Here is a 17988-nt window from a genome sequence, read left to right on the forward strand (position 1 = left end):
CTCAGGAACTTCAGAGGTCCTTGCAGAAGCTCTTATGAGTAATAACTCATAATGCAAAACCAGATATATTCTTGTATACTTAACATCTGCTGCAATAGCAAGACGCTCCTGTTGTGCTGCTATACTAGGAACAATTTCTTAGGATAGAGGAATGTAATTTATTGCTTTATTTGGAGAAAACAGTTTTGGTGCTGTGTTATTTGGGGGTTACTGTAGGGCATTTTTTGTTGTTTTGGAATTTTTTGGTGGATTGTGTTTTGTTTGGGGTTTTTTGTTGTTGTTTTTGGGTTTTTTTTTTTTTTTTTGTTGTTTCTTCATTATAAAAAAGTAGTAAAAATGCTTTGTGATTATTTAGAGAATTCATTGTGCTCTAAAGTTACTGAAGAAGTAAATGGTATAGAACCTGACCAGTATCACATTTAGCAAATCAAGAAAGCTAGGAATTAATCTTTTCCACTTGCCTTAAAGTCCAGATAAGGATGAAGCACTGGGACACCCCAAGGGAATCAAGGGGGATTCACCTAAGAGGGTGACATAACCAGCCCAGCTGAAGTGCCTCTATGCAAATGCAGACAGCTTGGGCAACACACAGGATGAATTAAGGGGCACTGTGCTGCTAGGATGCCATGACATAGTGGCTGTTACTGAAACTTGGTGGGATGATTCCCATGACTGGAATGTAGGGATAGATGGGTACAAGCTCTTTAGGAAGGACAGACAGGGGAGGAGGGGAGGAGCTGTTGCTCTCTGTGTCAGTGAGCAGCTGGAATCAGTGGAGCTCCACCTGGGGAAGGATGATGAGCTGGTTGAGAGCATATGGGTGAAGATTAAAGGGAAGACAGGGGAAGGAGATGTTACTGTAGGGGTCTGCTACAGGCCACCTGACCAGCAGAACCAAGCAGATGAGGCTCTCCACAGGCAAATAGAAGTGGCTTCACGTTCACAAGCCCTGGTCCTTGTGAGGGATTTCAACCACCCTGACATCTGCTGGAGGGACAACACTGCTAGGTACCAGCATTCCAGGATGTTCCTGGAATGCAAAGATGATAACATCCTCCTCCAAATGGAGGAATATTTCCAAATAGAGGAACCAACAAGAAAAGGTGCTATGCTGGACCTTGTTCTCACCAATAGAGAAGGGCTGGTGACCAATGTGAGGCTCAGGGATAACCTTGGCTGCAGTGACCATGAAGCAATAGAATTTAAGATTTTCGGGGCAAGCAGAAGGACATATCCCAAGCCTACAATCCTGGAATTTAGGCATGCAGACTTTGGTTGCTTTGGGGATCTGTTAGGCAATGCATTGTGGGACAAAGCCCTAGAGGGAAGAGGGGCCCAAGACAGCTGGTCTGTGTTCAAGGATCATCTTCTCTGTGCCCAGTAGCAAAGTATACTGACAAAGGTAAGGCAGGGAAGAATGCTAGGGGACGTGCCTGGATGAGCAAGGAGCTCCTGGACATGCTGTCACACAAAAAGAAACTCTACAAGGAGTGGAAGAAAGGACAACTGGAATGGGCGGCATAGAAGGAAGCTGCCCAAGCAGCAAGAGACCTGGTGTGAAAAGCTACAGCTCAGTTAGAATTAAATCTAGCCAGGGAGATCAAGGGGAACAGCAAAAATTTCTATAGGTGTAGTAATGGTTAAAAGAAGACTGGGGAAGGTGTAGGTCCCCTCGGAAAGCAAACAGGTGAACTGGTGACAAGGGACATGGAGAAGGCTGAGGTTCTCATTGACTTCTTTACCTCAGTCTTCACTGGCAAGGGCTCCAGCCACACTCCTGCAATAACAGAAGATAATGGCAGGGACTGGAAGACGGAACTGCCCTCTGTGGGTGAAGATCAGGTTCGTGACATCTGAAGAACCTGAAAGTGTTCAAGTCCATGGGACCCACATGCTGCACTCACAGCTGCTGAGGGAACTGGTGGAGGAGGTTGCTAAACTGCTCTCTATTATATTCCAAAGTCCTGGCAATCTGGGGATGTCCGCACTGACTGGAAAAGGGGAAACATAACTCCCATTTTCACAAAGGGATAGCAGGATGACCCAGGGAACTACAGACCAGTCAGTCTCACCTCTGTGCCTGGTAAGATCATGGAGCAGATCCTCCTGGAGGCACTGCTGAAGCAGAAGAATAACAAAGAGGTGATTGGGTACAAACAGCATGGCTTCACCAAGGGCAAATCCTGCCTGACAAACCTGGTGGCCTTCTATGACAAGGTCACAACATTAACAGATGAAAGCTGAGCAACTGCCATCATTTACTGGGAACTCAACAAAGCCTTTGACAGTGTCCCACACCACATCCTGGTCTCCAAGCTGGTAAAGTATGGGTTCAAAGGATGGACCATTCAATTGATAAAAAACAGCCTTGATGGCCACACCCAAAGGATTGCTGTCAATGGCTTTATGTCCAAGTAGAGGCCAGTGACAATCAGAGTCCCTCAGAGATCTGTACTGGGACCAGTCTTGGTCACCATCTTTGTTGGCTACATGGACAGTGGCATTGAGTGCACCCTCAGCAAGTTTGCTGATGACACCAAGCTGTGTGGTGCAGCAGACATGCTGGAAGGAAGGGATGGCATCCAGAGGGACCTGGACAGGCTGCAGAGGTGAGCCCATGACAACCTCATGAGGTTCAAAAAGACCCAATGCAAGGTCCTGCAGCTGGGTTGAGGCAATCCCAAGCACAAATACAGGCTGGGCAGGGACTGGCTTGAGAGCAGCTCTGAAGAAGAGGCCTTGGGGGTGCTGCTGGATGAGAAGCTCAACATGAGCCACCAGTATGCACTTGCAGCCCAGAAAGCCAACCACGTCCTGGGCTGCATCAAGAGAAATTGTAGCCAGCAGGTGAAGGGAGGTGATTTTCCCCCTCTACTCTGCTCTGGTGAGACCCCACCTGGAGTACTGCATCCAGTTCTGGAGCCCCTATTACAAGAGGGATATGGATGTGCTGGAAGGTGTCCAGAGAAGGGCCACGAGAATGATCAGAGGGCTGGAGCACCTCTCCTGTGATGACAGACAGAGAGTTGGGGCTGTTCAATCTGGAGAAGAGAAGGCTCTGAGGAGAGCCTTCTCCCCTCTGAGGGGAGGGACTTTTTAGGATGTCAGCTAGTGATAGGACTAAGGGGGAATGGAGCAAAAATAGAAATGGGTAGATTCAGATTGGATGTTAGGAAGAAGTTTTTCACCGTGAAGGTGGTGAGACACTGGAACAGGTTGCCGAGACAGGTGGTGGAAGCCCCATCCCTGGAGGTGTTTAAGGCCAGGCTGGATGTAGTTCTGAGCAACCTGATGCAGTGTGAGGTGTCCCTGCCCATGGCAGGGGGGCTGAAACTAGATGATCCTTGAGGTCTCTTCCAACCCTAACAATTCTAACTCTTGTTCTTTGAGCTATCCTGCCCTCATTCACCATCCCCTATACAACAGAATTTTCTCTTCCATTCTGATCAAAAAATCTGTGTTTCTTTCTCATCATTGTTCTGGGTTTTTTTTTTAGTGGTGGTGTTTTTTTTCTGTTTGCTTAACCCTTTAGCTTTGATTGTTACACATAAAGATACCGCAGATAAATCAGTCAGATACTGCCTTCTCATTTTGGTCATCTCATGTTTAAAAAAAAAAGAGTGATATAAGAAAACTATAAACTAGTCATCAATTCAGATCTCATAATAAATGTAATATATGAAAGAGTAAATATATGAAAGAGTAAAAACGCTAGTCATAAATGACTCAGGGTGCCACCCATTACAGTAAAATCTTACTTCTTGCTAAGTAAGAAAACACTTTATGCATTGAAATATTACTGAAAAGAAGGATTTCCAGTGCTACAAGGATGTATCTTTTTTAAAAATTATTTACTTAAAAGACTAGAAACAACTGTTTGCTATGAAGTATTATTTACACACACATCAGGATACCTTCAAGGCATTCAACTCTCATAATACAACTGGAAAAATAACCTCCAAAACCCTTTGAAAACCAAAACTGCAGTCTCCCCGTCTAGAGTGTTACTGTTCCTGTAGTTCACTGAGCACTTACAGACTTAAGAGAAACCTGGGAATTAACTTGCTTTCCCCTGGGTAGAATTTCCAAGCAAAGGAAGGAAAAAATCAATTCCCTTTTTCCTTATTTCCTTTTCTATAAATTTCTATATTATTATTTCTATAAAAATAAGAGCAGCGCATACAGTCACATTTAAAACTGGGGAGGGGGAAAAGGAATAGTATACTACTGACTTGGTGGGGTTCCATTCAAAACAGAATAAATGGGTTTGATTCCTCTGCATGCATGAGAAAGCCTGGCAGAAATTTCACAGAAGAGCCAAGGTTTTATACCTACACCCTACAGCAAAAGTCTTTCAGATCACTTAGAAAGTCATTTACACATCAGGGCAGAAGTATTCAGCTGTAGTTAATTTAGCAAGCTTTGCTCCATGCAGTCCCAGAATTGAATTCATTAACAGTAAGAAATTAATTAAAAATTTTAATCTGTACTGTGGCATGACCTTCTACCATGATAGCTCTAAATAATGCTATATATAGTTTTAATACTTTTTTTAATTTGAGGACAACATACTTGTGCACCTATCATGGTTAAGCCCATCTCATGACAATAAAGTCTTCAACAAGCTACAAACTGAATTCAGATAATTTCCTATGAAGACGCCTGCCTGATAGTCAAGGAGTCTAGAAGTAAAAAAAAAAAAAAAAAAAAGTTAGACTGAAAGTGTTTTAATCCATGCTGAGGACTCAATGAGTGATCAGCCACAAACACTGCTGAATTCTTAGTTCCCAGTTTGAAAAATGTGTATATTTTTCCTAGTTGTCTTTCTGAGCAAACAGATCCTGAAATAGCATTTTCAAAATATACATTTGAAATTTTTGGGGAAAAAAAGACAGACAGACAGCAAGACAGACAGCAAGACAGACAGCAAGACAGACAGCAAGACAGACAGCAAGACAGACAGCAAGACAGACAGCAAGACAGACAGCAAGAGGCAAGGAATAAAAGTCTACACAGAAGAGAAAGTACAGAACACAGCACTATCCAAACAGAAATTCATTAAATTTCTGCTTTTAATTGCATTAAGAGCACCCACATAGCTCATGAAAATGAGTAATCTGCTTTATATACTCTGAGACATGGATAATTCTATTACCCATTCAGCCATGCTAAAAGCACTTAGCACGGCCATATGCTAGGCCTGAGGTGTAGATATGATACATGAAGTGTTTGGAAGGAATTTAGTAAGTTACTCTTTGAGGAGCAGGCTCATGATAAAAATGAAGCCTCAACAAACTTCTACCATAAACAGTCTCCACTTGATACAGACTGGTATTTCATTCTGGAGCCATAGCAAGACAACACAAGCAACTGGCAAGTCCTTCAAAATCAAGGCAAACTGACAGCTGAGTTTTTGTTGTTCTTCCAAAAGGCACCGAGATAAAATTTACAAGGCCACAATCCCTTCTTTTCAGAATTACCCCAAGAAGGGTATAAAGGAAAAATGCACACACACTTTAAAACATATTTTAAGATTCTCTTTCTGTGAAGTAGTCAAGCTGGCTTGAGTGTCCAGCACATATCAGAGCAGTGAAAACTGACTCAGTTTTAGCATGCAACGAGGCTTGGTATTTGGAAGGGATCTTTATCAAGTTATGACATATTACTCACCTTCCTATTTTTACAATAGTCTCCTTCCAACCTACAAAGTTTTAGAGAGCGTAAGTAAACTGAGGAGCATCTTCTCTCCATCCAGAGAAGAGCATACACTTGAACTCTTTTTTTTTTTTTTTTTTAATTTGCGATGGGATCTGATAGCTCAAAAATCCTGTTTAAAAAATCCTGTTTCCAACAATTTATGGTAATGTAATGATGCCTCCTCATCTATAGGAAGCAGGAGAAGCTTTCTCAGATTGTCATCAACACCTGCTGTGTTTTTTTTTTTTTACAGGTAAACCCAAAGACTTAACAGTTTGTTTCTGAGCAGTGTCACATCATTATTGCTAGAAGACAGGGCATTCTAGAGGAAACAGTTCTGATGACTTCTTGATCCACACCAATTGGCTTGGAATAACAAGAGTACCCTATTCCCTCAACACATGGGGCACTCCAAAGTTCCCTCAGAAGCTAAGAAAAGCTGCAAGAGTTTTCAATCCCATGTTGTTTTGGGATAGTTGCATGTTTAAAACAAATCAGCATTTTTAAATCTCTCATAGCAAATAAATACATTACAATACTTTAAGTAGAAGCTTCTGTTTTCTTAACAAGTATGATCATTTCCAGAGGAAGGTTTGAGAACTGAGAGCACCCACTATTTCACCACAAGAGCATCTGCTGCTCTGCATTAAGCTATTTTGTTCCAGTGCTAAACAACTTAACTTTTCCAAGTATTTTTAGTTACCATTTTTGTCCAAAAGCAAACAAATCAAGATACAATTAGCCTGAAAGCAATCTGTCTGACACTAGACTCCAGATACATCACAGGTTTTACTCATGTATGCGAAAGACAACTGGCAGTCTTTTCCCCTCCCCTACATTCTCCCTCAGCAGAGAAGGGCTGTTCCCTTTCATTCCCTTATGGTAAAATTTAGTTACCCACTTGCATCTACTGCATCTTTCACACCTGACCTAACTGCCAAGTCTGCATTTGTAAAAGATGCAGATTTTCTAACATGACTGGTGTGTCTGCAAGCACAGTACAAGTCAAACGTGATCAGGCATTTGCAGTGTTAGAAACAAATCTACTCTGCTGACTATTACTACTGTCAAAACACAGAGAGAGTTCCTAAAGAGCAATTTGCAAAAAATTTTGTATGCAAGCTTAAAAAGCTTTGTGGCAACTGACCTCAAAGAAACTTATGTTAGCCTGTGGATTTGGGTAGAACTAGAGTTGTTAGCCATCTGGGGTCAAGAGGCCAAAGACTTTGCTATTCAAGCCTACAGCATCCTGCAAATACTAGCCTGAATTCTATCCATTTCCTCAACTCTGTCTTTCATTCTGCACAACAGAGAAGCAGATTGTGAAGGACGCCTCCACTTTTAATTTCATTGTCATCCTCTTAAACTGAAAACAGTCCCCTCATTTAGAATTCAAAAAATTTTGGGGGTGGGAGAAGCCCCTCTCTATAGGGCAAAAGGTAAATTGTTTGTACATGAGATTTGTGGGTTCATCTCAAAAACATATAACCCAGCAGAGACAGAAAACTATGTTTACAAATGTTTCAAAAAGTTGATTTTCTTTAAACAGTGAAGAACTATCCGGTATTTTATTATAACATCGTTTCCCTTCCTAATCATGTTTCCAGGATCACCTCCAGAGTTCAGTTTACTTGTGACTACAAAACCTACCCTCCGTGCACTCCTTTGAAAACTAGAATATGCCATCTACTGGCAACTGGATAAATCGGAAGTTCACGCACCACCAACTTGCAGCATTTAAAATTAAATGCAAAACTAAAGGGACAAACTCCAGCTAAACTCTTCAGACTGCAATCTAGCACATACACCAGTTACAGAGTGCAAGGTACCTAACAACAAATCACACAGCTATAATTAGTTCTGTTCCATACGACCTTCTGAACCTTAGTCCAGCTGGCTTTACTTCTATCTGCTATTTTACTGAAGGAACAAACAACGTCCTATGCCCTGTTTAGTCTGAGGTTTCTAAATGAACAGCTGTTGTAGTGCCTTCCTAGCAACATGGAGTAATAGCAGTTACATAACTGAACCTAGAATTGCTTGAAAGATTGTGTAGAGTGGAAGAATTGAAACATATTTAACTTGTACTTAGAGTAATATCCACGTTTCAGTAACCTTGCGGTTATCAATTCACTTTAACTTGTACATGCTGCTTAACACTACCATAGCCCAGTTGGGATGCAGGCAATTGCCCACGGTAAATTTCCAAAACTGTGTATTTCTAAGGTCTGGCTACCATAAGGATAGTTGCCACCTCTACAACTTGTAAACACAGACTTCCGAGGAAGTAGTTAGATTCCGAGAACAGGGGCTTCACACATCCAAACTTGCTGTGTTAAATGACTACACTACAACTGGCAGTGTGTGTAAATGGAACACCTTTAACCCTGAGAGGAGTGCAAACCTCTGCAGGTGAAGCCACAAGCCCAGTTCAGTGTGGACAGCTGGCCGCGGGTGATCTTCCTCCAAAGAGCCGCTGGCGAGGGCGTTACCTGAAGCCGTGAGTTCATGAGCATAAAATCCTGCTAAGCTTTCAGACTGTCGTTCACGTGTTTCGAGAAGACGAATCCCATCGTGCCCTGGAGCGCAGAGGAGACCACAGGGGAAGCCGGCGCGGTGGGCAGGGTGGGCGGTTCCGCGAAAGCCTTTCCTCGGCTTCGCCCGCCCCGGGGCAGGACAGGCGGGGGCACGGCCGGTGGGAGTCCGACCGCGTCCGCGAGCCCTTGGCGCCTCCTTCGGCCGCGCGGGCCGCCCCCTCGCGCCCACCTCCCTGCCCGCGGGCGGGCGGTCCGCACCTTCCTGCGGCGAAGGCAAAGGCCACTGGCCAGACTTACCTTCCGCTCCGGGAAAGTCGCCCGCCGACCACGGATAGCGAGAGCAGTGCAGCCGATTCTCCAAGCAGCACAGCGGCCACCATGCCGTGCTCTCCGCGGCCAGGCCAGCAATTGGCCGGGGCCGGCGGGCGGGGTTTAACGAGCTGGCTCCCGGCTTCCCGAATGCGCATCTGTGGGTGCCCGTAACCGGCTTACGCGTTGCTGTTTGATTCTCTCTTTAAGCTAATTCCAAGCAAACGCTCTGGATCATCCGTCAGCCGGAAAAAAACGTCCGTTCAAATGGGACTGGTGCCACTTTAAATTAATACACAGGCCCTGGCAGGTTTACAACTTCGGCACGATGCACCCAGATGCTAAGTATAAATTAGCAAATAAAAAGAATTAAATGCCTTTGACACTTGATCTTCTTCTCTTACTGTGCCTTTCATCATATATCTGAATTTTTTTATGGCATCATCATCCATAATTCAAGGCTGACTTTGAAATACAAATAAATTAAATTTTCATCACTAAAAGAAGTGTTTGGACAAAAATCATGCTCTGTAGGTTGGCTTTTTATACAGTGATACAATATCCAATATTGGATAGAATTCTTTTGGCACTTAAGATTGTATCATTAAAGTTTCCAACACCAGTCCATGACAATATACGGTACCTCAGTCACCACCTGGAATTTGATATCTCACTTGACAGCAATAATTAAATAATCTTTTTCCAGAAAGCATCTTGTAGTTCAAGATGCAGATGTAATGAGTGTCATTTTCAAATATTTCCATCTGCTAATGTCTTGATCTGCAAGTGATTCTTGCTGCTAGTATTAATTAACTCTCTAAATGCCTACATTTTTTGCAAGTGTTATGTTTTTTGGGGAAAAACAAAAAAACAAAACAGAGAAAGCATCTGCCTTTCCATTTTTCCAACTCCCCTTTTTTTTAGCAGCACAGCAAAAACAGGGGGAAAATAAGGGGGGGAAAAAAGCTATTGTAGAAAATTGTTTAACAGTTTTCCTTCAAATCTTTCCAAGAATATGAAATTTTTTTGTGTGACTTTTAAGTTCTTGACAATGCATGGTTTTACTTTGTAAGGAGATACAAAGTTTAAAACCATAATGGCAGGGTATATTTTCAGTTCCAGAAGTTTGGCAGATTGGTCCATGCAAAACTTTCACTGTTGACATGGTAACGAGTAAGGCTGATTTAACTGCTTGTAGATGTGAGTACTTGCAAGGATAACTGCATCTGGTCCAAGATTATGAGGACACAGGAAGCAAGGGTCTGTCCCACAATTAATAGTTTTAATGAAGGTATTTTATTGCTCACTTAAATAAAAATCATAGAATGCACTGGGTTGGAAGGGACTTTTAAAGGTCATCCAGTCCAACCGCCCTGCAATAAGCAGGGACATCCCCAACTAGATCAGGTTGCTCAGAGTCAAATCAGACCTGACCTTAAAGTCTTCAGGGATGGGGCTCCCACCACTTCTGGGCACCTCTTCCAGTGCTCCTGTAAAGAACTTCTTCCTAATGTCCAATCTAAATCTACCTTTGTCTAGTTTAAAACCATTGCCCCTTGTCCAATTGGTGCATGCATTTGTAAATAGTCCATCTCCAGATTTCTGGTAGTCTCCCTTCAAATACTGGAAGGCCCCTATAAGGTCTCCCTTTAGCTTCTCGAGGCTGAATGGCTCCAACTGTCTTAGCCTGTTTTTGTAGGAGATGTGCTCCAGCTCTCTGATCATTTTTGTGACCCTCCTCTGGACCCTCTCTGTCAGGTCCATGCCATGCTTGTGTGGATGGCCCCAGAGCTGGATACAGTAATTCTGGTGCAGTCTTACTGAAGCAGGGTAAGAGAGGCAGACTTCTCTCGATCTGCTCACCATGCTTTTTTGATGCAGCCCAGGATATGACTGGCCTTCTCGGCTGCAAGTCACATTGCTGCCTCATGTCCAGCTTTTCATCCACCAGTATCCCCAAGTCCAGGGCTGCTCTCTTACCACATCATCCACCAGCCTGTATTGATAAGAAGAGTTGTCCCAATTCAGGTGCAGAATCTTGAAATTTGCCTTGTGGAACCCCATGAGGTTTACCTGGGGGCAGGTCCCTCTGAATAACATCCCAGCCTCACCATTCATTTTAGTGTCATCTACAAACTTACTGAGCATGCATTCAGTCCCACTGTCTGTATCACTGATGAAAATATTAAACAGCACTGGTCCCAATAAGGACCCTGAGGGACATGATTTGTCACTCGTCTCCATCTGGTCATCAAGTCATTGACCACTCCCATCTGGATGCGACCATCCAGCCAGTTCTTAGACACCCATCAAATCCATATAACTTAGGGAGAAGTATGTTGTGGGGGACAGTGACACAGGCCTTGCAAAATTTCAGATAGATCATAAAATCATAGAACCAATAAGATTGGAAAAGACCTTTAAGATCATTGAGTCCAACCATAACCCAACCACCACAACCACTAACCTATATTCTGAAGCACCCCATCTACAGGCTTCTTGAACACCTCCAGGGATGGTGACTCCACCATCTCCCTGGATAGCCTACTTCAATGTGTTCCCACTCTTTCAGTTGATTGAAGAAAAGAAGGAAAAGCCCAACAGACAGGAACCAGGACTTCCATCCCCTGTATAGATAACCTTTGACTTTCTGTGAAATATTGTCATTCCCTGTCATCTTTAGATAGATAACCTTTGTATAGACAGGAGGAAACAGGGTTGCCTGTGTAAACCTCAACATCCCTCTGTTATTTTCACATTGATATATTTCCGAATAAGATAAGAAACATGGACTATATAAGTTTGTACTGAAATCTCTTTCGATACACAGGTCTTTTGGAGAGATCCTGCCTGTGTCCAGCGCTGTAATAAAGGCATAATACCAGAAACTTACTTGAGTGTCCTGTCCTTCTCTAAATCATTTTGGCAACCGCGGCAGGACCACTCTGTTTGGCTGCAGGACCTGCTGAGGAACAGGACCTCTCAGGGTGCCCCCGAGAGATTCTCAAGGAGAGCTCCTCTACTCACCAGATCACCGCAGGAACAGACAAGACTGCTGACGGAGAGAAGGTATGCTTTTATTAAAAGAGGAGGGGTTGTACCCATAAGCCCCAGAGGGACGCCCTGCACGGGAGAGGAGCATATATTGCCACCCCTAGGGAAAAGAGCTCTTAGGTTGGACCAGGGGTTCCAAAGGGACTTAAATTATTGTTTATATTTTAAGTGTGCAGGTTGGGACCAGGGGGGTTCCTAAAGGACTTAAAGTATTATAAACACTGTTTATAATTTGAGTGTGTGGTTAAGTGTGTGTGATTGAGACGTAGAAAATCTACAAAGCGAGAGGGAGTCCCAAACTGCAGTTCTGTTTCTCCACAAGGAGGACGGCCAGAGAGGGACAAAGCGAATGAGTGAATGGGAGTGTGGCCAATAATTGTATGTTTGGGACCGGTCATTTTGTCATTATTTTGGTTTTTGTGTGTTGCAAAAAGCCAGTACTGTGCTGTATTGTGTAGAATGGGGGGGAGACAAAGTAGTGAAATCTCAAAACATACCCCACTTGGTTGTATACTTGCCCACTGGGATGAAATTGGAGGCCCTCCAGGAGGGTTGACAAAACAACAGACCCTAATTAAATTTTGTACCCGGTGGTGGCCATCATATAAGTTAGGCGATGGAGAAAAATAGCCTGTAAATGGGAGCCTAGAGTATAACACTTTATTGCAGTTGATGTTGTTTTTAAGAGGAAAAGAAAAATGGGAAGAGTCAATATATGCTGACATGTTTTTCTATCTCCGAGAACATCCTGAGCTTCAAAGGGACTGTGGTATAAGAGCTCCCTCAGATCCATTACTTTTGGCCCTTGAAAAGGAAAATAAGGCTAAGAACAAGAGGCAGGCATGTTTGAAAAGGTGTTGTTCTGCATGTAGCATAGGGCAGAGATGCCTTAAACTTGAGGAACCAAAAGACCTGCCTGAGTTTTATCACCCCCCAGGAAAACTGCAAGGGGTAGTGACAGCAGCTCCAGGAGATAACCTAGAGAGTCCTGGTAACAGCAGTGATTCTGATAGTGACACTGGAGTTAGCTCCACAACCCAGGCTCTGGGAAGCCCAGTGGCAAGGAGGACCCAAAGACAACAAGTAACTGCCCCGGCTCCCCAGCTACCCATTCAGACCCCTCTGCGACAAGGGCCAGAGTGTGACCCAGTCTGGATTAAGGTACCCTTTACAAGTCAGGATTTGGATAGCTGGAGGAAAAAGGCTAAAAATTATCGTAATGACCCTACAGGGACAGCTACTCATTTTCGATTTATGATCAGGCAGCATAACCCAGACTGGGATGATATCCAGTTATTACTGGAACAAATGACTGAAACAGAAAAACAATTAATTGAAAGACATGGATTGGAAATAGCAACAGAAAGAATACAAACTCGGGGAGGAAGAGCAAATATAGGGGATATATTTCCACTCCAAAATCCAGGACGGAATACAAACGATGCCCTGCAAAGAACTAAACTGGAAGAGTACCGGGAATTTATAGCCAGGGGAATGGAAAAAGCCATCCCGAAAACAATTAACTGGTCTGTATTATACTCAGTCAGACAAGGGCCTGGTGAATCACCCTCAGAATTCCTAGATAAGCTGAGGGATGTCATGAGGAAAAAAACCTCTCTTGACCTTGGGTCAGAAGTAGGTACACAACAACTGGTATCATTATTTATTGGGCAATCTGCTGGTGATATCAGAAAGAAGTTGCAGAAATTGTCAGCTCTGCAGGGAAGAGATTTGGAGGCACTTTTGGATGTAGCATGGAGGGTATTCTCTAACAGGGAAGAAGAGAATAGAAGAAAAGAAAAAAGGATGTTGGTGGCAGCACTGCAGGAAAATAGGGAGACTAAAGGGCCTACCAGAGCACGGTTGGAAAAGGATCAATGCACAATCTGTAGGAAGAAGGGACACTGGAAAAGAGAATGTCCAGAAAGGAAAAAGAAAAATAGGGTACAGGCACAGCTGGAAGAGGTTGATTAGGGGGGACCGGAGGGAATTACCCTGGCAGACCCTCTGGCTGTAATAAGGCTAGGGGAAAAGGAAAAGAAATTGGAGTTTCTGGTTGATATGGGAGCAACCTTTTCAGTCTTAAATGAAGCCTTGCAACCTTTGGATGAGAGCTATGTTTCTGTGGTAGGGGCTACAGGTCAAACTGAGAAGGTGTATTTTTTTAAACCTCTTAAATATAAATATAGTAAAACCTGGGGCTTACATAAGTTTTTATATATGCCAAATGCCCCAAAGTCATTACTAGGAAGGGACTTGTTAGAAGCATTGGGAGCTGAAATTAAATTTAATAAGGGGAAGGTAGAATTTAGGGTAAGGGAGGAACAGTTAATTGAGGTTTTAAGTCTTGCACTAATGAGCCCTCAACAAGAGGAAAAGAAAATAACAGAAAGTATAAAAGATCAGCTATATCCTGGAGTATGGGACACTGAGCACCCTGGAAGGGCCAAAAATGCTTTACTGATAACAATAGATCTTAAACCTGGAGCCCAACCAATCAGGATAAAGCAATATCCTTTAAGGAGAAAAGATAGGGAAGGAATTTTGCCCATTATAGAAAAATTTATAAAATATGGGCTGTTAACAGAATGTGAATCATCATACAACACCCCAATTTTGCCCGTGAAGAAACCCACAGGAGGGTATCGGCTAGTACAGGATCTAAGGGCCATAAATACAATCACGAGGGACATTCATCCAGTAGTAGCAAACCCATACACTCTCTTAACTCGATTGAGGACTGAGTTAGAATGGTTTACTGTCCTGGACTTAAAAGATGTTTTTTTCTGCTTACCTCTGGCCCCTGAAAGTCAGTCACTGTTTGCTTTTGAATGGGAGAATCCAGAAACTAACCGAAAATGCCAACTGACCTTGACAGTGTTGCCTCAGGGATTTAAAAACAGCCCCACTATTTTTGGAAATCAACTGGCAAAAGAATTGGAGAAGTGGGATCAGCCAGAAGGAGACAGAGTCCTACTACAGTATGTAGATGATATCTTGATAGCAACTCGAACCACAGAAGAATGTGAAAAGTGGACTGTGAGTATGTTAAATTTTCTGGGACTTAATGGGTCTCGAGTCTCCCCACAAAAGGCCCAAATAGTCCAGCAGCAAGTAACTTACTTGGGATATGAACTGACTGCGGGACAACGAGTACTGGGCCCTGAAAGGAAGGAAGCCATATGCTCCATTCCACTTCCCAACACAGTAAAAGAACTCCGAACCTTCTTGGGAATGACAGGCTGGTGTAGGCTGTGGATTTATAATTACGGCCTGTTTGTCAAACCTCTTTATGAATTATTGAGGAAGTCTGGTAGGGCTCTGCAACGGAACAGAGAAGCTAAACAAGCCTTCCACACTTTAAAAAGGGAACTGATGAGGGCACCAGCACTAGGCCTACCTGATGTCACTAAACCCTTTTTGTTATATTCCTATGAAAGTCAGGGAATAGCACTTGGGGTCCTCGCACAAACTTTAGGACCCTATAGAAGAGCTGTGGCATACCTCTCTAAACAACTGGATGAGGTAAGAAAAGGATGGCCAGGATGCCTGAGGGCTGTGGCTGCAGTCGCAGTCAACATTTAGGAGTCCCGCAAATTCACAATGGGACAGAAAATCACAGTCCTGGTATCACATACTGTCTCTGCTGTGTTGGAAGCCAAAGGGGGACACTGGTTGTCTCCACAATGATTCCTTAATTACCAGGCTGTATTAGTGGAGCAGGATGATGTGGAGATCAAAGTCACTAATGTTGTCAATCCAGCCTCTTTCCTCCAGGGAAGTAATGGAGAATCAGTAATCCATGACTGTTTGGAAACAATCGAGGCCACTTACTCCAGCAGACTTGACCTGAAGGAAGAACCCCTGGAGATGGCAGATCATAACTGGTATACTGATGGAAGCAGTTTTGTGATCCAGGGAGAAAGAAAGGCTGGGTATGCTGTAACTACAGAAGAAGAAGTGATTGAGGCAGAAGCACTACCAGGTAACACTTCTGCCCAAAAGGCAGAAATAATTGCTCTGATTAGAGCCTTAGAGCTCTCTCAAGGAAAAAGTGCAAACATATGGACAGAGTCCAAGTATGCCTTTGGAGTAGTGCATGCCCATGGAGCCATCTGGAAAGAGAGAGGACTATTGTCAACCCAAGGAAAAGGCATTAAGCATGCAGAAGAAATATTGAGGTTATTGGAAGCAATACAAAACCCAAGCAAAGTAGCTGTAATGCACTGCAGAGCACACCAAAAGGGAAATACTGGTCAAGAAAGAGGTAACCGGTTGGCAGACAAAACAGCTAAAACAGTGGCCAGGGAGGGAAAAGAGGTGGCAGAATTTGTTTTGGTCCCAGATGGTAAACTGACAGTTGAGCAAAAGGAACCAGAGCCTGTGTATAACACAGAAGATCAGAAATTAATTAAGGACCTTTTAGGGACTAGGGTAGAGAAAGGATGGGCTAGGACACCGGATGGGAAATTAGTCATACCTACTAACCTCCTTTGGGCATTTATTCAGATGGAACATGGAAAAACTCACTGGAGAGCAGAAGCTCTGTATCGAAAATTGGTTCAGGAGTGCATAGCATCAAAACTGCAAACCACTGTAGAGCAGGTAACTCGACAATGTGAAGTATGTCTTAGGGCCAACCCCAAGGTGGTGAAAGAAGTCAAGCTGGGACAGATTAGTAGAGGAAATTATTTGGGACAACAGTGGGAAATTGATTTCACTGAACTTCCAAGAAAGGGGGGATATAGATATCTTTTGGTCCTTACTGACACCTTCTCTGGTTGGCCAGAAGCATTTCCCTGTCGCACAAACAAAGCTCGGGAGGTTACCAAAACAATGTTACAAGAAATAATACCTCGGTTTGCTACTATTTCCTCAGACAGAGGATCACATTTTGTGGTCAAGGTAGTACAACAAATAAGTAAGATCTTAGGAATTGATTGGCAACTCCACACTCCTTACAATCCACACTCAAGTGGACAGGTGGAGAAAATGAACCATTTAATTAAGAATCAGATAATAAAAATTGGACAGGAGGCAAAACTCCCTTGGCCACATGCATTACCAATTGCCCTGCTGCGAATTCGAAGTAAAGGACTAAGGAGAGGCTAAGTCCATTTGAAATTCTATTTGGAAGACCCTATGTGATAGGAACAATGGATCCTTCTGAACCAGGGCAGTTTAGAGAAGAGATGCTGAATAAATATGTCCAACAGATGTATAAGAATTTAAACATGATTAATAAACAAGTGATTGGAACCAATGTGAGGGGACTAGACAAACCAGTTCATGATGTAGAACCAGGAGATTATGTCTATGTTAGATCTCTTTCAGAAAATCCCCTGGAATCCAAGTGGACAGGACCATATCAAGTGTTGCTGATATCCTTCACAGCTATCAAAATCAGAGAACAAGCTGCTTGGATATATCACACGCGGGTAAAGAAGGCAAAAGGCAGCCCTTGGAAAGCAGAAGAGCTGGGAGATATAAGTTCAGAATAACTCGTCAATAATGTTTACTTATTTGCTGTTATTTAAAATAGTAATAGTGGTAGCATGGGATAATAACTTCTATGTACAAGTAATGAGAAATATAACTTTAGGGTTTAAGCTAGAGTCATGTTGGTTTTGTACTACTCTCCCAACTGATCAATTAGAAGTGCCACTTTATGGAATACCTCATAAGAATTGGACATTTGAAGTTAAAGTAGGTAAAGATTTTTCAGATCTTACATGCCAATATGGAATGGGAAACGGAGAAAAGGGACCTAAATATGATCTTTTATCTTGGGATGAGAAACAAGAAATTAAAGCATACGTAAGATGTACCGACAGCAATATTACCAGATTCCCATTTGGGAATAGGCATTTTTTAAAAATTAAAAAAAAATTAAAAAATTTAAAATTGTTACCAAGTTGCATAAATACTACTTAAAATAGGAAAATTTAGAGAACTCAAGAGGAGGCTAAAACAGTATTATGATTTTAAAAAGCAATCATATTTGAATCAGTGTAAGATGGCTCCAGGTTGGTGGTGGCTGTGTGGAGATGGATATGCACGAAAGAGCTTACTGGAGAACTGGGAAGGACATTGTGTAGGGGGACAATTGATCCCACAGTATACAATACATAACGAAATAATTACAGGGATTGTAAGAAGTCCCTGGAGAAGGGTAAAAAGAGTACTGAACCCACTAATAGAGAGACCGACGGGATTCCATAGTTTTGTCAGATGGCTGATTCCTATGATAAAAGTAAGTGAATTAGAAAAGGCTATAGCGAATATCTCAGCCAGTATGGAGATTGCCCTTGCAGTAACTGAGGATGCCATTTGCGCAGAGCAGAAGGAAATAGAGAGTCTGCATAAAATTACAGGACAGTTTAAATACGCT

The 17988-nt window shown here is 42.9% G+C and overlaps 2 protein-coding genes across 2 annotated transcripts in view; one reads left to right on the forward strand and one right to left on the reverse strand.

Moving 5' to 3' along the window:
* The window catches only part of PLGRKT (plasminogen receptor with a C-terminal lysine), a 30920-nt gene extending 22650 nt beyond the window's left edge, over window positions 1–8270 (reverse strand). Inside the window, 1 exon segment of the mRNA XM_054398218.1 lies at window positions 8190–8270. Coding sequence (XP_054254193.1) covers window positions 8190–8270 — 81 coding nt within the window.
* Window positions 8271–8871: 601 nt separating this feature from the next.
* On the forward strand, window positions 8872–16709 carry LOC128979355 (uncharacterized). The gene is given in 4 exon segments (XM_054397571.1): window positions 8872–8888; window positions 12284–13358; window positions 13836–15224; window positions 15303–16709. Coding segments are annotated over 4 exon segments (3888 nt in total).
* The last annotated feature ends 1279 nt before the right edge of the window (window positions 16710–17988 follow it).

Source organism: Indicator indicator, chromosome Z (assembly GCF_027791375.1).
Source record: "Indicator indicator isolate 239-I01 chromosome Z, UM_Iind_1.1, whole genome shotgun sequence".
In the NCBI taxonomy this organism is placed as follows: Eukaryota; Metazoa; Chordata; class Aves; order Piciformes; family Indicatoridae; genus Indicator; species Indicator indicator.